General features: G+C 37.9%; 1 protein-coding gene across 1 annotated transcript in view; it reads right to left on the bottom strand.

Moving 5' to 3' along the window:
- The window catches only part of Polr1A (RNA polymerase I subunit RpI1), a 476,971-nt gene that overhangs the window by 196,442 nt on the left and 256,165 nt on the right, over positions 1–24,364 (bottom strand). Inside the window, exons 21-22 of the mRNA XM_090382924.1 lie at positions 19,339–19,455; positions 14,985–15,178 (exon numbers count right to left, since the gene is read on the bottom strand). Of these exons, the coding sequence (XP_090239050.1) occupies positions 14,985–15,178; positions 19,339–19,455 (311 nt within the window). The remainder of the gene's footprint in view (positions 1–14,984; positions 15,179–19,338; positions 19,456–24,364) is intronic.

The raw sequence follows: 24,364 nt of genomic DNA, 5'->3' as shown, positions 1-24,364 counted from the left end.
TTGTTGGTCACTCGCACACTAGCAAGATTTTGGTGGATTTATTGGATGACTTTTCTACAGCAACATGTTCAAGAGACAACCAGAGGAAGTAATACCCTTGATCCAATTATCGGAAGTGATTCTTCATGCGTTAAGAAACTGCAACTAAAGGAACCACTAGGTGGCAGTGATCACAGTGTACTGATGTGGGATTTACCATATTTCCCCATGTATAAGACACACCTTTTTTCAAAAAATTTGGGGTCTAAAAACTGGGTGCGTCTTATACAGTGGTTGTAGATTTTTTTACTTGCATTTCCCGCTTGTTGTCGTTGCGCTCATTGTTTCGCACTTGTTACCAGTATATTAGGTTACGTTTTACCATGTTCTGCCCAGAAATGGCTCAGAAAAGATTTTCGTACAGTGCTGAATTCAAGTAATGAGGAGTTGTATGAATTTTATGATGAATAAAACTTGAGTTCAATAACTTTATGTAATACATTTTTTTTCAAATTTCGGGCCCCAAAATTAAGGTGCGTCTTATACATGGGGAAATACAGTACTTAAAACTGTAGCTACCATCAGAGGTAAGGGTTTTACTTTCGTAAAGGTGACTACAGTGGTCTCAGAGTTTTTTTAATTCTATACAGTGGGATCTACTGATGATGTTACCAATGGTGAATTCTAAATGGGAAGCCTTCAGGGACTTAATCTTGGAGGGCACTAGGCTTTTCATACCAACTAAGAAATATTACTCAAGGCTTAGGCCTAATTGGACGTAAGATGAATTAATAAGGCTCGTGGCAGAGAAGAAAAATGCATGGGACGCAGATAAATTATCAGGCGACCCAAAAGCCTATGGCAGATATAAGCAAGTCTGTAATCAAGTCACAAAGGAGGTTAGACAGGCAAAGGCAGATTATGAAAAATCTTTGGCAAAGGATGCAAAGAAAAACAACAGAGTTTTTTACTTATGTAAACTGTAGAAGGGATGAATCAGATTGAACCCTTAACATAGCTAGTTTTACTATTGATGATCATGCTCAAGAAGTTGATAAACTGAATGAGTATTTGCATCTACATTCACACATGAGTTATTCAAGGAAGGGAATGCCAGAAGTTTATCAAACTCTAACAGGAAGCTAAGTGAGTTTGCAATAACAGAGAGAAAAGTGGAGAGGAAATTGTTGAAGTTAAACATAAGGAAGGCACCTGGGGTGGATGGGATCTATCAAGTTATATTAAAGGAGACAGCAAAAAAAGTATGCAAGCCTTTAACTACAATTATGAAAGCTTCCTTGGACTCGGAGGAGTTCCCCATGGACTGGAGATATGCAAATGTGCCCCCAATTCACAAAGGGGATTCAAAGGGTGACACGGGTAATTACATACCTGTTGTTGTTATTTGGTTTTTAGGAGCATTAGCAACTAAGGCCATATTGTGAATGTGTGGTGGTCATTCCCTGACCTTTCCGTATCCTCCGTATTTGGTGGTGACGGGCTCGAACCCCGGTCTAATCAAGAAACGTGTGCTACGCACTGGTGCTCCTTCCCACCTGGCTACGGAGGCGCCCACATACCTGTTAGTCTAACTTCTGTTCCAGGGAAAATAATGGAGTCACTGGTTAAGGAAGCAATGCAGGATCATTCAGACAAGACTGCAGTTATAGTTTTCTATAACTGCAGAGATAAGCATGGGTTTGTTAAGGGGAAGACTTGTCTGACAAATTTAATTGGATACTATGATGTGCTCACAAAGTAACAGGATGCAAAGAATAATTTTGATATCATATACTTGGATTTTAGCAAAGCTTTTCATACAATAAGTATTAGTAATGGCTGCATGGTGAAAGAAAGCCTAGGGCTTATGCTGCACCAACCAAAAAAAAAAAAAAACGAATAATCCTTATATAAAAAAAAGAAAAAAGAAAAAAAATAATAATAATAGTTAATAAAAGAAAAGGAAATTAAACCCATCATCCTATGCACTTCCCTCACCCAAAGGTACTATCCAGATGACCTTTGAACTTCCCCAAACTGTCAGCCTCTACCACCCATGTAGGCAACTTATTCCAGTAATTTATAACTTACTGGCTAAAATAAAACTTCCTACAGTTCAATCTAAACATTTCCCCCCGTAACTTGAATTTATATCTCCTAGTTCTAGCATCATTTATAATCTTGAAAATTTCGTCCTCATTCATTTTACTGATGCCTCTCAGAGCCTTAAACACCTCAATCAAATCTCGTCTAAGGTGCCTAGTTCCCAAACTCTGCAACCCACATATTCAAAGTCTTTCTTCATAAGGACGCCCGTTTGTCGATCTCACCAGGCAAGTTACCCATCTTTGCACCCTTTCAAGAAGCTCGATGTCTTTCTTTAGGTGCGGTCTCCATACTTGAACACAGTATTCCAAGTGTGGTCTAACAAAAGCCTTATATAATGGGATTATCACGTCCCTATCTCTACTTGCAAAAGTTGATAGATCATCGATAGGACGCCATGGGCCTTCCTTGCAACCTGTTTACAATGCTCAGAGAATTTCGTGTTTGGCCATATCGTAACACCCAAGTCCCTTTCCTCCAGTACTGGATTTAGTTGAACTCCACCAAGTGAATAAGTTATTTTGGGATTACTGTTTATCAGGTGTAATACCTTACACTTTGTTGGATTAAGCATAGCTGCCATTTTTCTGACCATTCCTGAAGTCTATCTAGATCTCTCTGAAGAAGCTCAGCTTGACAGTGATCATTAACTACTCTACCAATTTTAACATCATCAGCAAATTTAGACATCACGTCCTCTATCCCTTCATCGATGTTGTTTATGAAAATTAAAAACAACAGTGGTCCTAATACTGATCCTTGGGGAACCTCACTTCTTACATCAACTCAATCTGAGGAATAGCCATTTATCACAACACTCTGCCTCCTCTGCCCTGAAGCCATCCTGCTATCCATCTAAGGATTTTTCCAGTGATTCCAACCTGTTCCAGCTTATAAAGAAACCACTCATGAGGGACTGAGTCAAAAGCTTTGCTGAAACCTAAATAAACAATGTCGAAATTATTCCCTAAATCCAGCTTGTGAGTGACCCTTTCAAAATAGTGAACCAGATTTGTTAAACATGATTTTCCCTTTACAAAACCATGCTGAGTATTCTTGAGAATTTCAATTCTACCCAAATGATCCTAAATTCCACCCTTTATCACTGCACCATGATTTTCCCTAACACTGAAGTCAGACTGACAGGTCGATAATTTCCCACATCACTCTTAGAGCCACCCTTACGTATGGGAGATACATTGGCACTTTTCCAATCCAAGGGAATCTCCTCAGAGTCTAGTGATGCTCGCATAAGCCTCAATGGTTCAATGAGGCTTCCCTTAAGATTATCGGGTATATTCCATCAACTCCAGGAGCCTTACTGGCCTGTAGGCTCCTGTTTCACACATTCCTTTCTGCGACCAGTCTTATCTTCTGAAAGCTTCCTCAAGGGCAGCAGTAAACAACTTCAGAGATGTGTCTCCTTGTCGAACTCCTTTCTCGATTTTAAATTTCCTACTGTCTTTGTCTAGTCTAATAAAGGAGGTAGCACTCTCATATATTTTCTTCAAAATCATAATATATGGGGTATCTATGCCTTGTCTTTCCAGTGCCCGAAACATTGCCTTATGCTGTATGGAGTCAAATGCTTTTTCATAATCCACAAATGCCAGGCATAATGGTGTTTTATATTCATTTGCTTTCTACATTAGCTGTGATATTACGTGAAGGTGATCCATAGTTGAGAATCCTGTCCTAAAGCCAGCTTGCTCTTTCGGTTGATTCTCATCAAGTATTCTTTCTAATCTGTTAGTAATGACCCTTGTGAACAACTTGTAGATGTGGGATAACAAGCTAATTGCTCTATAATTTTAAATTTCTGATTTATCTCCTTTCTTATGCAGCAAAACTATGATTGCATTATTACACTGCTTAGGCGTCACACCTTTTCTAATGCACTTTGTGAAGAGCCTTGCCAGTTTTTGTGTTATGTCTCTTCCTCTCAATTTTAACAACTCTACAGTAACTTCATCTTCCACTGGGGCTTTCTGATTCTTCATTTTCTTCAATGCATGTTCTACCTCATCAGGAAGAATATCAGGTATGCCGTATGTGTTACTACTTTGCAATCAATCTTCCCCACTGCTGGCATCATTCCCTCGCTCCTTGTATAATTCTCTATAGTAGTCTTCTGCTATTTATAAGTACACCATCGCTATTCTTCAGTTTCAGTATCATTTGTCTTTCTGTATCACTGCTTATGGCTGCTGATTTAAGTCCTTTGTTTTCCCTTAATGCTTGTTCTACTTTTCTTGTGTTAAATCTTCTTATGTCCTCTCTGAGGCTCTTTCTAATGGCTTTGCATAACTCAGTATACTCAATTTTCTCCTTGTCAGTGTTTATCTTGCTCTTCATTTGTCGCCTTCGGTTCATCATAACAAGTGTTTCTTGACTAATTTTTTCTTCTTTTGATTTCTTTTTCCCTACAGGTTTCTTGGGCTTTACCACTTTCAGAAAGTTGTAATATTCCTCGTCGATACCTTGGTCCTGAACAGTCTGCAGAAGCTCAAACTTGTTCTTAAGTTCCAGTACATACTGCTTTTTCTCCTCTTCTGTTATCTCAAAGACCTTTGTATTATTTACTCGAGTCAGTTTTTTCCTTTCCTACACATCTTGTACATCTTACCATTCTGTGATCACTTCCAACATTTACTGTATTCAGGACGGTAACATCATTCAAGATATATCTTCTGTTAGTGAGGATGAAGTCGATTTCATTAGTTGTTAATCCATTTGGCTCTTCCACGTCCACTTTCTTGATAAACTTATAAGTGATTCATCTTGATAAACTTATAAGTGATTCATTTCGTTTTCTTGTTTCAGCCAAACCTATGATATTCCAATTCACATTTTCTAATTGCCAAAATACTTTTAAGGATGTTTAATTTTTTTAGACTTTCAGTATGCGTAATATGTGCAACAAACAAGAGTTTGTCACTTATTAAGCCTAAAAATCAGATAGAGTTGGTAACTGGGATCAGGTGAATTTTTAACCATATTCTGGTTCTGACTGCATGCCACACTTTTTGTAGAAATGGATAATTGTAGATTTTTGTTCAAAGAAGCAACAGCCGTTTTGCTCCATCCAAAAACTTATTTTGTTTACTGTGATTTGAAGATGTCTCTCAATGGAGCACATTTTCTGTGAATGACATGAGATTGTGAGATTCATTTGCATAGAAATGTTTACATGGTATTTGGAATATTCTTTTTCATATGATTTACATGAATAGCAAAGAAAATAGCACTAAGTACAGTCCCTTGCAGTACATCTTCTTGAACATATGAATAAGATAATACATTTCTGCAGCATAGCTGGAAAGTTTTGTATAAGAGGAGCTAATTGTCCCTGTAGTCCAATGAAAGTCTCAAAGGATGCCTTATCTCCAAGTTGTATTGGATGCTTTTTCTAGATCGACTTACCATATCTAAATGTTCTTTTCAGGTGAAGGCATTACGGATATTTGCTTCAGCTTTCATCATATCCAAGATGCATCTGTTTTGACAGAAGCCATACTGATTGTTGCTGATGAAGCATTTTGTCTGTAGTAGCCTTGAAAGTTGCTTATGAACCATTTTCTCCAATAATTTGTTTAAGCAGCTGGTAAGTGATATTGGTCAGTGGTTATGTAGGACCGACTAGTGTTGTCCATGTTTGGGGAAGACTAAGACAAAAGAATGCCTCCAGGATTGCGAATATGGATTTTCCAACAGAATTCTATTATAAAAGTTCAATATTGATTCTAAAGCTATTTCATTTAAATGCTTTAATATAATGTTGTATATTCCATGCGGTCCTGCAGCAGTGTTGGATGTACTATGTAAAGATTCTTTGGGTCCAGTTATCATGAAGGGTTTATTACAATCATTTGAGAAGTTGCTGTTAAAATTTATTTTATATCATTTGCAGATAAAGGAACCACTGGGTGACAGTGATCACAATGTACTGATGTGGGAATTACTTAAAGATGTAACTACCATCAAGGCTAAAGGGAAGGGCTTTTGCTTTCGTAAAGGTGACTACAGAGGTCTCAGACAGTTTTTAAATTCTGTGTAGTGGGATCAACTGATGATGTTACCAACATTGAATTCTAAATGGGAAGCCTTCAGGGACTTAATTTTGGAGGCTACTAGGCTTTTCATTCCAACTAAGAAATACCGTTCAAGGTTCAGACCTAAATGGATGTCAGATGAATTAATAAGGCTCATAGCAGAGAAGAAGAATGTATGGGATGCATATAAAGTATCAGGTGACACAGAAGCCTAATGCATGTATAAACTAGTCTGTAATCAAATCACAAAAGAGGTTAGGCAGGCAAAGGCAGATGAGAAATTTTTGGCAAAGGATGCAAAGGCTGTTTACTTATGTAAACTCTAGGAAAAAAGGAATGAATCAGATTGGATCACTTAACATAGATGGATTGACTATTGGTGATCATGCTCAGGTAGCTGATAAACTGAATAATTATTTTGCATTTACATTCACATGTGAGGAGTTATTCAATGAGGGGAGTGCCAGAAGTTTATCAAATGCTAACAGGGAGCTAAGTGATTTTGTAATAACTGAGAGCAAACTGGAAGGCACCTGGGCTGGACAGGATCTATCCAGTTATATTAAAGGAGGCAGCAAAGGAAGTAAGCAAACCCATAATTATGAGAGCTTCCTTGGACTCAAGAGAAGGCCCCATGGACTGGAGGTGTGCAAATGTATCACCAATTCACAAAGGGGGTTCAAAAGGTGACACAAGTAACTATAGACCTGTTAGTTTAACTTGTGTTCTGGGAAAAATAATGGAATCACTGGTTAAAGAAGCATTGCAGGATAATTTAGACAAGACTGCAGTAATAGTTAAGACACAGCATGGGTTTGTTAAAGGGAGGTCTTGTCTGACCAATCTGATTGGATACTATGATGTGGTCACAAAGGAACAGAAAGCCAAAAATAATTTTGATATCATATACTTGGATTTCAGAAAAGCTTTTGATACTGTTGCACATGGAAAACTGCTGTACAAATTGGAGAGGTATGGTATTAAGGGTAAGTTGCTACAATGGAAAGGGATGGTTGAGTGGGAGAAGACAGAGTGGTAATCAATGGACACTGCTCTTTGTGGACAAATGTTATTAGTGGAGTTCCCCAGGGTTCGGTGTTGGGCCCATTGTTGTTTTGTATATTTATCAATGATATTGATGAAGATATATCATGTTAAAGTCCAAGTCTGCAGATGATACAAAGATTTCCGGGGTTGTTAATGACAATAAAGACAGTATGCTGCTCCAACTGGATCTAGATAAGTTGGAAAGATGGTCTGAGAAGTATATGCATATGGGTAGCAATAACCGGAGAGAAACGTACTAACTGTGTGGTATTACACTCAGGGAAGTGGAAAGCGAAAAAGACCTGGAGGTAATTGTGCAGTAAAATATGAAGTTATATTTGACTGCACAATTACCTCTAGGTGAATAGTGCAGACGGGCTGCCAGGGCAGGTCATGGTGTCTTGTCAATGATATATAGCAATTTTTCTAGCAGGGACAGGGAGGTGATTATCCCGTTATACAAGGCAATGGTAAGGCCACACCTATAGTACTGTGTACAGGTCTGCAGGCCTAATTTTAGGAAGGATTTTTACAAAGAAGGGCAACAAGATTGATGAGGGGAACAAAGGGGTGCTCTTATCAAGAAAGGATTAAGTTCTGTAAATTGCAGTGCCTGGAGAGTAGGCACCTGCGAGGAGATCTGATCGAGGTGTATAAGGCCTTGAATGGGTTGAGCAAGATAAATGCTGATGGGATTCTTCCTATTGCTCAGACTAAGAACCTGAGGGGACACAGTTTCAAATCGAGGAAAGAAGGTTGTACAATAGATGTACGGAAATTTGCCTTTTGCCAGCGGGTAGTTGATTGGTGGAACAGGCTTCCATCTCTTGTTGTGGAAGCTAATAGCCTAAATAAATTAAAGGCTGAGCTGGACAGGCATTTGGATCGAATGGAGGGGTGAAATGCGAGGTTTTATTTTTATTTTTTTTTGGCTGATGCTGCATAAGCTTGCTTTCTTGCATTGTATGCCTCCACTAATGCTAACCATTTGGCTGATGCTAATATGCTGGAAAGACTGACATAATCTGCTACTGCTGATACGTTACGAAATGTTTCTGCAAAGGCATTTGCTATTTCCTGAGGTCCATTTCTATTGAAATGGACCTCAGGTGGACTGGATTTCATTAGAAATCCAGTCCATTTCTATTGAAAGTGGGGAAGATGGTGGTGGGTATCTGCAATTCAGTTGTTAAATTTTTCTCCAAATTAATCTAGTATCTGTGTCTTTATTAATTGTGGAGGCAACGTGTATCCAGGAGTCCTATTTTTGCTGTTCGTATCATATGTCTTGCTTTGGCTTTTAGTAATTAATAAGATTTACTCTTGCAAAGGTGCTTGCAAAATAAGTTCCATGATTTATTCATTTCTTGTTCACCTCATTCACCACAAACATTAATATGTTTGTATTTTCCATTACGTATTGGCTGAGGTATTGACTTGGTTGTTGCTGCTAATATTTACTTCGTTATATGTTCAGTAACAATAATTATGAGTTAATCTCAATAATCTGATTAAGAGAGAGATGTAGAAAAAATTTTTCAGTCTGTGTTGGAGAATTTCCATGTTATTCTGTCTTCACTGTGTAATGATATAGATGTTTGTAATTTACAGATTATGGGGAAACAATCACTGCCGAAGGTCATTTAGTACATTCCACTTTATGCAAAGGGAGCCCATAGAAAGTGGAAGAGCACTGATCCTGTTGGGAAAATGCTTGTACATATGTGATCCTGTATTAAGTAAGGCAAGGTTTTGATGACTGAGTAAGGCTTCTAGGATCTGCCCTCTTTGGTCCATATTCCCAGACTTTCATAATGAATGGTGCAAATTAAAATCATCCAATAAACAGAAAGGAGAAGGTATTTGTGCCACAAGATCTTTAGTAGTGAATGGATGATTTTGTGAGAAGTATATAGAAACAATAGTTAAAGAAAATCCAAGCATAATACTGACAGCAACTGCTTCAATTAAGATTGGATGATAGATATGTCTAGATGATATTATTGAGTCTATCAGAACTCTATACATGGAGGGAGTTAAATTTCTATCTCTTTGATATAGCATATAATTTTTAATCTTTGGAGTAACCTGTGGGGTAAAATTAGTCTCTTGCAAGCTGTGTTATACCTGGAGATTAAATCACAGGGATCATCAATATTGCTACAAACATCTACAGTTTGAATGAAGGATGTGCTACATTATTTGATTTTGATAGAGGATGATGAATGTGTCTAGTGTTTTTAAAAGCTGCTTGCTTATGCCAATCATTTTTACATTTTTTTTGAGGGAAAAAAGGCCAACCAGAATCCTGACCTTTATGTTTGAAGCATATCACCTTTGTGGAGATCAAATACTGTTTCATCTTGGTCAATCATATCGTTAGTATCCATAGCATTCTGATTTTCTTGTATCGAAAGAACAGTGTCTAGCCTTTGTAGCTTATTTGTTATTTGATCATGTGATGCGATTTTTGTTGGAAGTGAGATCAGGATGTTATTTTTTTTGGTCTGTTATATGTGACCTTGAAGATGGGGATGGTTCAGAAGCACAGATCCTGCCCATTCTGCAATTGTACAAAAGTGGTATATGTATATATACTACTTTTAATTACAAGTAAAATTAATTATGCTCTGGCATAATTAATTTTACTTGTTTTCTCACTTCTTTTTAGGTTATTTTATTCTTGATCTTATATTTTTTGAATTTTTTTTTTCATAGTTTCCAAAGATCATATCCTTTTCAGAAAGCAGGATGCTTGCCCTTGCAATTAGGCATTGTGGAGATGTGGCAGTAAGTTCAGTTTGTGCATGATTTTTGAATTTATGCCTCCTCCTCATACGCTGAACCTATACATATGAGGTGGGCATAAATTCAAGTTGAGGAAGGATGGTTGCATCATTGATGTGCAGAAGTTTACCTTCAGTCAACAGGTGGTTAATTGTTGGAACAAGTTTCCACCTGTTTGTGGAAGTAAACGGGGTTGAATAAATTATGGATAAAAAAAAAAAAAAAAAAAAAAAAAGTGGGTGTTTTTTTTTTTTTTTGCTGAAAAGATATAAGCTTGCTTTCTTGCATCTTTGCCATTATTGCTAAATCCGTAGTTTGCACAAGCAGTACCACTCCGGAAAACCCACCTGGGATTTATGATGTTGCAATGTCAAAACAATGCAACATCATAAATGGTTAAGGATGTACAGTTGGAAACAGCAATTTAAGTATCCCGCTTTAACCGAGGTCAGCAAATTCAGTGAATTAAATGTCAAAATGGAGTTACATGTTAGAATTACATTACTGTCTTTTTGTATTATTATCCATTTTGCTTGTATCACTTTCTACTCTTGTAACTGTTTCCTCTTCTGAACAGTTTAACAAGTCCCATTCACTTAAATGGCTTGGAGTTAAGTGAGTGGAACCTGGAGGAGTTTAGCATGAAATCTAAACTGGGATTCTGCATAACAATCCAAGCTTTAGTAAGCATTTTGAATGTTTGTGTTGAGTTGTCTCTATCAGTAGATCACCTGATTGGAGCCGTTTGACCATCTTTGATGACATCATGATATATTCTATAGACATCTCTATGACAAAAGTGGAAAGTTTTCCCATTGACTGAGCTGACAAAGTATATTATCAGAAATACTGATTGCTTCTATTCAGGTTGGTTTTAATGCCATGGTCAGTTCAAGGCTATATCTAATTTGGGAGCTTTTTGGCTCTAGTGATGAATTTTCACTTGTAACCATGTTTGCTTCTTAAGCCCTGGGGGTTGATTTTTTAGTTGAGTTCACTTTTTTAGTAAAAAAAAAGTGACAAAGAACAGCATCAAAAATCTGACATCCTTGGAAACTGAGGATTGCTGGTTTTTAGATTTTTTCCAGTTAACGGAGAATAAGTATAACCAATCAGGAAAATTCAAACAAACACAGATAAAGGGAGAATGGTTTTCTAGCACAGCCATCTACTCTTTGATGATTTTTCTCTGATAAAACTATGATGTGAACAGCAACTATAACTCATATTGCAGGAGTTTAGAATGGGCCAAAACACTGCCCACTACTGACAATATATTAGTAAAGGCCACCTTACCTCTAAGCAACAACCATTGAGAGACGAATACAGAGATACATCATTAACATCACAGAAAGTGATAAATGACATATCACAACACTCCCAACAAGCTTTAATCATAAGTATTTATATAAACTGAAGTTACAGCTGTGTTCATATACAATTAAATAAATTTTAAAAAAGTGAACTACAGCTTGATCTGCCAAAGAACAATAAAGTTAGCATCAGCATTAGTAAAGGCACATGATGCAAGAAAGCAAGCTTATATAGCATCAGCCAAAAAAAACCCCTTCTCATTTCACCCATCCACTCGCTCCAAATGTTTGTCTAGTTCTGCCTTGAATCTATCAACTTCTACAACAGATGGAAGTTTATTCCAGCAATCAACTATCCACTGGCTAAAGGCAAACTTCAGCACATCTATCATACAACTCTTTCCTCAATTTGAATTTATGCCCTCTTGATCTGCCAAAGAACAATAAAGTTAGCATCAGCATTAGTAAAGGCACATGATGCAAGAAAGCAAGCTTATATAGCATCAGCCAAAAAAAACCCCTTCTCATTTCACCCATCCACTCGCTCCAAATGTTTGTCTAGTTCTGCCTTGAATCTATCAACTTCTACAACAGATGGAAGTTTATTCCAGCAATCAACTATCCAGTGGCTAAAGGCAAACTTCAGCACATCTATCATACAACTCTTTCCTCAATTTGAATTTATGCCCTCTTGATCTGCCAAAGAACAATAAAGTTAGCATCAGCATTAGTAAAGGCACATGATGCAAGAAAGCAAGCTTATATAGCATCAGCCAAAAAAAACCCCTTCTCATTTCACCCATCCACTCGCTCCAAATGTTTGTCTAGTTCTGCCTTGAATCTATCAACTTCTACAACAGATGGAAGTTTATTCCAGCAATCAACTATCCACTGGCTAAAGGCAAACTTCAGCACATCTATCATACAACTCTTTCCTCAATTTGAATTTATGTCCTCTCAGATGATTATTCTGAGCAAGAATCCCATCGGCATTGAGCATGCTCAAACCATTCAAGGCTTTATACACCTCAATCAGATCACCTCACAGGTGCCTAGTCTACAGACACTGTATTTTGCAAAACTTAAGCCTTTCTTCGTAAGAGCAACCCTTTGTTCCATTCACAAATCTTGGTGCCCTTCTCTGTACTTGTTCCAGCAGCTCTACATCCTTATTAAAATGAGGCCTCCAGACCTGTATACAGTACTCAAGGTGTGGCCTGACCATTGCCTTATACAAGGGATAATCACCTCCTTATCCCTGCTAGAAAAATTCCTGTATATCATTGACAAGACACCATGAGTTACTTGCAGACTGTCTGCACTGCTCAGAAAACTTAATATCTGCCTGCACAATTACCCCCAGGTACTTTTCATTCTCTACCACTGTCAGTGTAGTACAACACAGTTGATACGTTGCTCTAGGGTTACTGCTTCCCCAAGTTAGTAATTATGAGAGAGAAATCTCTCATTGTAGCTCTACTTCAAGATTACTTAGCATCTCCATTTGATCTACCAAAAAAAAAACAAAAAAGTGGTTGCATACTCACCTGTTTTCGGGTTTCACAAAAGCCAATAACTAGCATCTTAACAGGTTTCATTTCCAATCATAATCTGGATCACAGGTTCTTACAAACTTTTTTTTTTTGTTTTTTAATCTGCAACCCCTTTTGATAAGATGAAATTATTAACAATCCCTGGCAGTACTGGTTAAGTTAAGTTAGGTTTTTTATATTCTAGTGACTAGACTTTAGTCACTAGAGTATAAAAAACCTAACACTAGAGTCTAGTGTCAGTTTTTGAGAAGTTTTAAATAAAATGAGAAATAGAAATAATGAACATATTTATTGCAAAAAATTCACACATACAGTTATATTTAATATATTTAAATTTTTATAGTTTACAAACTTTACATATGCAGATAAAAAATATAAAAATTAGAAAACGTAACTGTTACAATAAATAGTAATAAGCAAAAAAATTTAATAAGATGGATGAGCTTGCTTATTTTGATACAATAAATCAAGTCTTGGCTTAATATTGGATAGTGCATATCTCATTGCAATTTCCACATTTAGTTGAGAATAATATTTCATTTTTATTACAACTAATGTTGAAAATGCTGACTCATAAATATGTGGTTGCAAATGGTAGGAGAACAGACACTGCTAATTCAGAGTACTGGGTATTCGATCTTGGCACTAAGCCAAAAGAATACCTTCAGTGTTCTATCTGTACTGAAGGGATTCTGCAAACACTTAAAATGGTCGGTGTTGAAATCTGGTTGAAAATATCTCCCAGACTTATCTTCCAGGCACCCCAAATGATCAGTTATAATTTTATTGATCATATCGTTGCTCAAATTATTTTCAATAATGAAATGGTTTGTACATGAAAACATTTCAAGTGTGTTATTTTCTACCTTAGCCTTCCATATGTTTGTCTTTTTCATAAACGCTTGGATTTTATCGTGCAAAATAAAGATATTTGTGTTCTCTACCTGAAGAGACATTAAGTTCGTTGAGCTTCTCAAATATATCTGACATATAATATAGTTTGCAGAGCCAAGTGTTGTTGTGAAAAAGATTCGATAAATCTAAGTTGTTTTTTCGGAAAGAAATAGCATTACCTCACCTTTTAACTGAATTAGCCATTGAAAAGTCTTCCCTGACAGCTTTCCCACCAAACTTCTGTATGCAATTTTAAGTTTTTCATAGCCTGAGCCAAAATCTTTGCATAGATTTGCAAGAGGCAGCTATTAAGTGCGCAATTTTTGATGAAGTTAATGTTTACTGTATCTTGTAAGGGCTGCGTTTAGATCTGCAGACATTTTCTTAGCCACTAATGCTTCCTGATGAATGAGACATTGCGTAAAGGTAATATGTCCATTTATTTCTGCAATAAACTAAACAAATATAGAATGAAAGGTTGTAGTGTATAATAATTTCAATAGTTCTATAATAAATATTTAATTTTACCCACATTTATCAATGTTTTTCTGAGACCCCCAGAATCTTATTCATGACCCCCAAGGGTCGCACAACCCGCAGTTTAAGAACCGCTGCTCTGGATGACAAATGAAGTTGAAAGTTTACCACCATTCTGTTTTACCAAATTTTGTGTGGTAGCATACAGGCTCAATAGCACAACTTGCATCCAACAGCCTTAGTGAAATTATGTAATCAAGATGATTGCATGCTGATCTGATCCAATCAAGTCTTAAAACTTAAAAGTAATATACTCTGTGTGTAAGATATATGACTTTAGAAATAAATTTGCTAAATTATAGACATGGTGGCCAACAGTCTTCTTATCGTATTTATTGACGGCGCTGTTGAAAGTCTGGCCACCAAATATAGAAGGCATACATAGAGCTACCAACAGAGTTTTTGGAAGCTTTAGGTTAAATGTTATTTACTGTTACTCTAATATTTTTGGCACCCAAGTTTTTGGGCTGCTGGATTTTGGACATTCTTACCTCTATAGAATAAATTAGTCATAACATGAAATTAATAGATGATAAATGAACTAAATACAAATATTTATTAGAAAAATTCCTTTAGGAATATTTTTATTTAGTCTCATAAATAAAAGTCACAGGTCTCACACTTGTAAGAACCACAAGAAATGGCAAGCTTTCCATAGGGAACCAAATTGCTATAATTAGTAAAAATATAACAGCAAAATAAAGAAATAAAGTCACCTTTGTTTCACTTTCTCCTCCAACCCATACCACATTTCACATAACATCTCTTGAGCAATTTCTCGTTTTGTGCGCGGATTGATACCAGGAAACTTTGAACGCAATAATGCCAGATTTTCAATTTCAAATGCATGAAATCCTGACATTCGTGAAAGTCTGAATCGGTCTACATTTTTTCGCTTCCATTTCTTTAACTATTAAAGGAAAATTTAAATCATATATATTTTAATGCAATGTACTGACTCGCATTAAAGAAAAGAATAAATAAATAAAATTCAGAGTAACTAAATAAAAAAAATAATGTTATATTTGAGGGCTTTAGTATACAGTAGTACTTTACCATCATTTTTCAATGAGAAAAATGAACTCAAATTTGAATAAAAATTACAATTTGCAAAATAAATTTAGAATACAGAGAAACTAATAAATATACAGAGCAATGGAGTAAAAATTATTCTGGTGAATTTCCATATTTCACAGGTGGTCATAAAATATCCTATAAACATGTTTTAAGTTGCAAAAGTGTTTATACAATTGAGAAACTCTACCATATTCAATGTTTTAATAGAAGCAGGGTGAAAAACTTCAAGATTCACATCATAAAAAAAAAACAAAAAAAACTTAGGATCTCCATCACCTGCTTGTAATCCAAAATTTTGTCATACATACATACACACACCGAGTGGACAGAAATCATGGGATAATTACCTAGTAATGGGTAGACACACCTTTTATCTGGATAAGGGCAGTCACTGAGTCCACTAGGTCAGGAAAGCATTCCACAGGTATTTCCATTCGTGCTTGCTGCACTGCTGTCCATAATTCTGTCGCATTCCAGGGTGGAGGATCCAAAGCTCGAATGGACCTTTCCATAGCATCCCAAAGATGCTCCACAGGGATCATATCCAGTGAACGGGGAGGCCATTCCATCGTTCCATAGTGGTAAAATTTGCGGAATGCTCTTCATACCATGTTCTAGTTACCACAGCTCTGTAGGGATGCACATTGTCCTGCTGGAAGAGTCCATTGCCCTGTGGGTGCACAATGACCACAAAAGGATGCAGATAGTTTGCAAGGATGGACACATAACCTGGACCATTCAGAGATGAGTCTAGACATACCAGAGGTCCCAACGTGTGCCAGTTGAACATGCCCCAGACCATTACTGGCCATCCACCTGCCCAAACAGTTCCTTGTTGACATAATGTTTCGTGCAGTTTCTGCCAGATATGCACTCTCCTGTCCACTCGAAATAACCGGAAATGGGACTCATCGGACCAGGAGACCCATCTTTAATCAACCAAGGTCCAGTGCCAATGTTCTTTCGCCCAGCTGAGGCATAGATTCCTGTGTTGTGGTGCTAGCAATGGGACTCTGATGGCTCCCTAACCTACAGAGACTAATGATCACCTGATGGTCTTGATGGAAATGTTTCTGGCACCTCCCTCATTGAAGTCAGTGGCGATTTGTGCCACTGTCGCTCTCCGTTTGACTGAGACAATGCGAGACAGATGTCAACGGACACGTTCACTCTTTCTGCCAGTGCTGTCCACAATAAAATGTTATTCGGGAAACGGCATATACACGATAAAATCTTGATACTGTCGAACGGAGATAGCACAATTTCTGTACCATCCCTGTGATAGTGACCCATGCATCAGGCACCCACTATCATCCCTCTTTCAGAGTCAGTTAACTTAACATTTATCCATACTGACATCGAATTACTGTCTACGTGAATGCAGTGACAGTGTCGCATTGTTGTTTGTTTGTTTGTTATTTGGTTTTTAGGAGCATTAGCAACTAAGGCCATATTGCTCCGGGAGATGCGGTGGTCATTTCCTGACCTTTCCGCATCTTCCGTATTTGGTGGTGACGGGCTCGAACCCCGGTCTAATCAAGAAGCGTGTGCTACGCACCGCTGCTCCTTCCCACCTGGCTACGGAGGCGCCAGTAGTGTCGCATTGCCCAGGAACCATGTATCCCATGAATTCTGTTCTTTCAGTGTACATACCATCATCTTCCTTTGTCCTCAACATATTGTAAAAGTTGTGATGAATAGCCAGGCTGAACTGCAAGAGGCTCACGAGATCTGTATACAGTACTTTGATTTCTAGAGAACCATGGCGATGAATACTTTTGAAAATGAAATACAGCTCAAAGAGGCCATTCCAGAAACAGATCGCCATCCGTTCCTTTTTTTTTTATTTAAAAATATGCAAACTTCCAAGGAATATTCTTCTTAATATTTTCATCATATGCCTCTTTTCCATTCTGATAATACATGGCTTCTCGAAGTCATTCTCACTCCTACAATTGGTAACAGTTCAACAGCTGAAACTTTTCAGGAAGGACACTGAAACTGCAATAAATCACTGCTTCACATGGTACACCTTAAACTTTAGCAGTGATTCCTGTATAATAAACCTACTCAATCTGGCATAAATAGTTACTAGCTGTTTCCCCTTTTCCTTTTGATTAGGCCAATGTCCTAATTACAAGGCAACAATGTGTGGCCAGATACCAGGAACATGAAATGATACTGAAGTGTCCAGTCTGTACAAAGAATGGAAACACTGCTACAACTACACTGCAGTGCTTTTATTTTGGCTTGCAGAAAGCTGAGTGCAAGACCATTTTTCACACAACTAGAGACAAAGCAGCAACAACAATTTAAAAATGTGGGACATTATTTCATCTGATCTGTGATCGGCTTCATTTCCATGTGAATGAAAATGGAAATCAGGTTTCACATCACACAGCTAATATCCAAAGGAGTGGGGGGGGGAGTTGTTATAAATCAAAAACTAGAGACCGGATATTCAGTTTACTGTTATTTATTATTATTATTAATTTTTTTCTTTTTAACTTTCGTTTTACTGTATTTTTACTGCCACATTACTGTCATTTTTAAGCTTGGCATAAAAAAAAACTGCCTTGATCTGAGGGAGAATTAGCTTTACCTTCACTACATTCAAAGGCTGCATACTCCTTGCAGTTATCTAGTTTCGGGATTCCAAAAGACAGGTTGAACTTGTGATCAAAAATGCATTTTTGATAGAATTCATAAACTGGTTCACAATTATCCTCTACTGAACTTTATTACACATTTTTTTTAAACTTATTTATACTGAAACCCTGAGACAAAAATTTATCTGAACTTCTGACTCAGCTACTCATATAATGGCTATACTGCTTCGATGCTGAATCAATATGGACTTTCATATACAGGGTGATTCACTACCAGTGCGACAAACTTGCAGGAGGTGTAGGGGGCACAAAGACGAATCGGAATCACATAGCATTGCAGGGTCCGAAATGCCTTCGTCATGCGGTACAGGACGTTGAATGGGAGGTCGCGTGAACAGCGATATCGCTGGAAGTCAGCATTTGCGAACCATTTCTGTTGAAGAAACCAAGTAGCAAAAGTCCTCCGGAGTGGATAATCCGCAGGTTCCAATGATTGGACACGCTGCAGATGGTATGAACTCATTTGATTTGTTGACAGTATCCTCCATACAGTGGATTGGGAAATACCCAATCGTTGGCCTATCGCTCGAGTACTCGTACTCTGATTGCCTTCTGCAAGACGTAGGACATTCTCCTCATTGTCTGGCATCCTCGTCGTTTGCTCTCGGTTTATGGTACCTCTCATGAAACAACCAGTCTCACATAACCTTCTCATCATATGATCAAAATCGTATGATGAGGAGCACGCCTGTACGGGAAACGTTCCTGGTACAAGCGCAGAGCGGCGCGCCCGTTACAGTCTGCAGCTCCATACGCGAGGTGCATGTCGGGCAGTTCAATGTTTGAATACTCGTCCATCCTACTGCCTCGGGAACCGGTTCGCAAATGCTGACTTCCAGCGGGATCGCTGTTCACGCGACCTCCCGTTCAACGTCCTCTACCGCACGCTGAAGGCATTTCGGGCCATGCAATGCTATGTGATTCCGATTCGTCTTTGTGCCCCCTACACCTCCTGCAAGTCTGTTGCACTGGTAGTGAATCACCCTGTATACAAGGTTGATTAAAGAGCTAACACTTGGGAAATCCTGAAGCTTAACAGTTATTTGGATAGATCTCTTTTAAAGTAGCCTCCTTGACTCTATACACTAATTCCAACACTTGTGCAACTTCTCGAAGAATTCCCGATAAGCTTCTTTTGAAAATGCTAACAGTTCCTGTGTTGTATTTTGAATAATTTCCTGTCATTACAAATCTGTGGCCTTTCAAGGGGATTTTAAGATTGGAGAAAAAAATATAGGGAGCTAAATCAGATAGGTATAACAGATGGGGGAGTGATTTGCAAGAAATTACTGAATGGAGAGTGCCAAGTGTTCAGGAGAATTACCATGATGCAAGTGCCAATTCCCTCAAGCCCCTTCTCCAGTTGATTTCTCTGAACAGCATCATGTAATGGACACAGAACTGTCTGACCATGAAGAACAAACTCATAATAAACAATGCCCTAAAAGTAAAAATATATAAGCATGATCTTCACATTTGATCGAGATTGTCTTGCTATTTTGGGGTTTGGAGAAGAATGGAGCCTTCCACCGAGAGGACTGGATCTTTGTTTCAGCACCATTAATATAAAAGAAATAAAGCTCAAGTCAACTACCACATGTTGAAAAAGATTCTAACATGCAAGAACTTGCTACTCTGTACCATGAATGAGAATGCATGGCAAGTTTGGCTGAAACAAGTCTCATATCCAAAATTTTGTTTCAACTAACAGACATTGATTGATATGAATTTACTAACTTTGCAGATAATTAAACTCCTGATCAGATTTTGAACGCGAGTGATTGGATCATTGGTTTTTGAAGTCGAAGGATGGCTAGAGCAAGGGTCTTTGATGGACAAACAGCCCTAAATGCTTTTGAACCACTGAAAAGTCTTTGAATGGCACATAAAATCCCTCAAAACCATTTAACTTTCATCGGCTTCTGTTGCAGTTTTCCCTAATTTGAAATTAAAATTTTATACAAATTTACTGGTCAGTAAAATCACTCATTTCAAAATGTGATGAAACACATAAATCATCTTCTATTCAATGCATGCTAATTTATACTGATTATAGATGAATGGGTGAAAACTACAATAACTTGTGAGGAAACCATCCCTCCAAATGGCTAACTACAGCCTTTATTGAAGAGGCTATTAGAAATTCATGTCATATTTTGATAAGAACTGAACCAAGATCTCTCCAAATAAGTGGTAAACAACAATGTATTGTGTAGTCTAAGTTGCTATACAGGACAATATGATTAGGGTGATTGATTAACTGATTTTTGGATTTACTGGTGCATCAACTATTAAGGCTACACTACTTGATCAGGTGAAGTCCTATTTGGTTGCCTCTTAAATCAGTACCTGGACTTGCTTCACACAGTTTTCTCATTCAAAAGCTTGATACATCTATTTTGTTTTCCCACACTACAACAAAACATTTTGTTCACAAATAGTTTCATCACACTCATCTAACCTGTCTTACTTGACATTTTATTCTTCCTTTTGCTGACAGCTGCAGCTGTGAACTAGCTTTTTAATAGGTGATAATAATAAACCATTCTACATGGTTTTCGATGTTTTTAAACTAACAGCTGTTTTTAACTCAGTTTTTTACACCAATTTCAGAAATGTTATTCATTTTTTTCTATCATGTACTATTTTTTCACAAATCACTTAAGTTGATGTTATGAGTTGTACTATTGAATGTATTAAGTTAGGAGTAAATTTTGAGAATTTGAAAAAAATTAAATCTTCACATGTTGGCAACACCGCCTTCAGTCATTTGTTTCTTGACCTTGAGAGCTCCATGCACTTATATTGGAGAATATAGCAGCAGAGAGTGTTAAAAGTGAAGCTTCTGAAGATGAAACTGACGTCTACATGCCTTGAGACATTGAGTCCAGCCTCCCAATTGTTTTCACAATGTAAACTCAATGATATTGAAAGAAATTTAAATTTACCAAAAGAATCCAACAAAACTCCTTGGTTCTAGACTTAAGTAAAAAAAATCTTCTAGCACACTATGTTTTCCTCATGGTAGTCACAGAGAATGAGAACTATTCCCCTACTTCTCTGAGAATGAGAACTATTCCCCTACTTCTCTATGGTTTTTTGCAGTAATATAAATAACTTAATGAACTATTTAGGAATTAGTTTCACTCCTACACAGTGGAGACTTTTTATTGACTCATCAAAGAGAAGTCTCAAAGGTGTGTTACTCCAGAATGCAAATAAATATGGGTAAATACCAGTAGCTCACTCTGTGCATTTGAAAGAAACATATGTTTCTTTCAAATGCACTTGAGAACTTGAATATGTTACCAAATATTAAATATAAAGAACAGGGTCAGTTGGTCTGTGCTGACTTTACAGTGATAGGCACGTCACTTGGACAGCAATCTGAGTACAGAAAAATGCCCTGCTTTTTGTATGAGTGGGATAGTTGAGCAAGGAGTAAGCACTGGGTTGTCATGGTCTGGCCAAAGAAGGGGAGCTTCTTGCCTGGATCAAAGAACATAGTTCATAAATCACAGGTAGATCCCAAAACTGTCCTCCTTTCAGCCTTGCAAATCAAACTGGGTTTGATGAAACAGTTATTGAAAGCTTTACCTCATGAAGGTCTCTGCTTCAACTATCTTTGTACTAAATTACCATCGATTACCCAAGAGAAGCTAAAACAAGGTATTTTTTTTGGTCCTCAATTTTGCAAACTGAATGGACAAAATTTGAGGGAACTATGAATAAAAAAGAAAAACATGCATGGATAAACTTCAGGTCTGTTACTTAGAGCTTCTGAGGAAACAAGGGGCCAGACTACAAGAATATAGTTAAAAATATGTTGGCAAATTTCAAGAAGCTGGACTGCAACACAAGTGTCAAGGTATATTTTTTACACTTCCACATAGACTACTCCGATAAAATTTGGGCAGTGTTAGTGACGAACAGGATAAGAGGTTTCACCAGGCCATTAAAAGATACTGATATGGGGTAGGTGGAATGTCAACATGATAGCTGACTATTGCTGAATGACTGCAAAGTAGAAGGATCTGCAAGAAAATCAAAGAAATTAAAATTTGACCCATCAGTTAAAATGGAAGGCGAGTGTTTAGTGGACTTTCCACAACACTGCAGTTTTTAATAGTATTTTCAACGTGTATTTAAATATAAGTCTGGTTAAAGTAGCATCATTTTGTTATAATTTCAGTGCTTTCTAACAGAAGATTCCACTGTTGTAGCCTCGAAGTCAAAAGCTCTGCATTATTCTTTGGCACTTCGAGATCCCTAATGAGGTCATTAAGCTCGCTTTCTGTGATCTTATGTGGTTCAGAAGGATTTGGACAAAATGGTGGATCCCCTGACGCAAGACAGTTGCTGTACTTCTTCGTATACATCAAGTTGATGTTCATCAGTTTCTTCATCTTCATCAGAGTGTATGTAAAAACGATCGGGTGGTTCAGGAATAAGTAGTACTTCACCATGAGGCACAGAACAAATTGCAGATGGTATATTTGGGTAAGTCACTGTCCACTTTCTCTTCATTATCATCCCTTTTCTAATAGGAGGTAACAGTCTGGGACGTGATTTCTTGGTTCCCTCCATATCATGAACACTGCGAAAGGTATCAAATTTCCCCTTTGATTCACCCATGCATTGAGCTTTAATGAACAGGGGTATTCATAAAGGGGTATCAAAAGGAGGCATGAGTAATTACAGACCTGTTAGCTTAACTTCTGTTGCAGGTAAAATAATGGAATCACTGGTTAAACAAGTCAGGCAAGACCATTTGGACAGGCATGCAATTATACTGCAATCACAGCATGGAATGCAATCATTTTTAATGTTCACAACTCCAGCTGGCTTCCGTTTTCTAGTCACACAGACCCAGCTGGTCGAGATTAGCATTAACAAGGGCACACGAAGGCTCAAACTAATGGAAGTGCTGTGGCTCAGGCGAGAACTGAGGGGGTGGCGGTTGTCCTCTGAATCATAGCCTTTTGAAATGCACTGCTTATTGATGTTTATGGAGCAATCAGGAACAGGACATGATATTGCCAAGGGGAATGTCTTTGTGTGTGTGTGTGTGTGTTTGCGCGCGTACGTGCGTGCGCAATGTAAGGAAATCAGGACAACTCAGCATTGATATGGGCCTATATGAGACCTTGAAGGACAGGGTGGATGCCCTTGAAAGATTTAAATTGAGGGGCCCATCAAGCTCTCAGATGCCCACATCAATGCCAGAGCTTGCACTTGAACATCATGAACACAGCGGCAACCCTCAAGGCAGAATGCGCTGGCCTGAAAAGAAACTAGTTGTTGTCGGTGAATCTATTGTCAGGGAGACGGGGAATACACTAGAAGGACAGGACCAGGGTATGCCTGCCAGGTGCAAAAGTTGATGATGTAGAGTAGATATCTTTTAAGAGCACAAAGGGGGATATTGTGCCCCTTTGTGACAATTACAGGTAAATGTGTTGAAAAAAGCCACGAGTTAGGGTTGAATTCGAAATTGTCTGCTATTCTGCCCAGACACGATAGGAGGGAGTATATGATGAGAGCCTCGTCGATCAATTCGGCCCTGGAGAGATTATGCAAGGCTCAAGGGATAGAATTTTCTCAGCATGGTCTGTGCTTGTTAACAGGAGAGACTGCTTCTACAGGGATGGGATACACTTAAATAGAAAGGGTGCAAGAATATTTGTTGATGCTATCCAGGCAGAGTTGGGTGGGTCTGAAAACGGACAGCTTGTGGGGGGATACACAGACTAATAGTAGCCGCTGGCAGAGGAGAAAGTGATTTTTGCACTGCTTCTACTGAAAATGCAATTGAGCAGCAGCCTGGAAAGCAAGTTGCTGGGACTCATAGTGAAACAAGTAAATACATGGGCTGTGTGCAATTGAGCAGCAGCCTGGAAAGCAAGTTGTTGTAAGTCATAGTGAAACAAGTAAATACACGGGCTGTGTTAGGGTAACTAAGAGTAGAAACAGGTGCATGTATACTTGCATGTACACCAATACTAGGAGTATAGCTAATAAATTTGATCAGCTTGAAGTGCTAGTCAAGACATCAAAGGCAGATACTCTTGGGATATCAGAGACATAAGCAGTGCAGAATTGGAATTTGGGGAGTACAATGTGTACAGAAAGGATAGACAAGACAGGAAGGGAAGAGGGGTTATGCTGTTAGTTAAGACACACATAAAATCTAAGGAAGTGCATCCAATTTATTTTGGTGGACAATGCAATGTTGAGTCTGTTTGGTGTGACATAAGTACTGGAAAGGGAAAAATTTCAGTAGGTATGTGTTATAGGCTTAATGAATCTGATGAGTATAATCAGCAATTGTGCAGAGAAATAGAGTGGGC

Source organism: Mastigoproctus giganteus, chromosome 10, assembly GCF_048544385.1.
Source record: "Mastigoproctus giganteus isolate SK-2022 chromosome 10, ASM4854438v1, whole genome shotgun sequence".
Lineage (NCBI taxonomy): Eukaryota > Metazoa > Arthropoda > Arachnida > Uropygi > Thelyphonidae > Mastigoproctus > Mastigoproctus giganteus.
The sequence above is the reverse complement of the archived record's forward strand: the minus strand, read 5'-3'. Positions and strand labels throughout refer to the sequence as shown.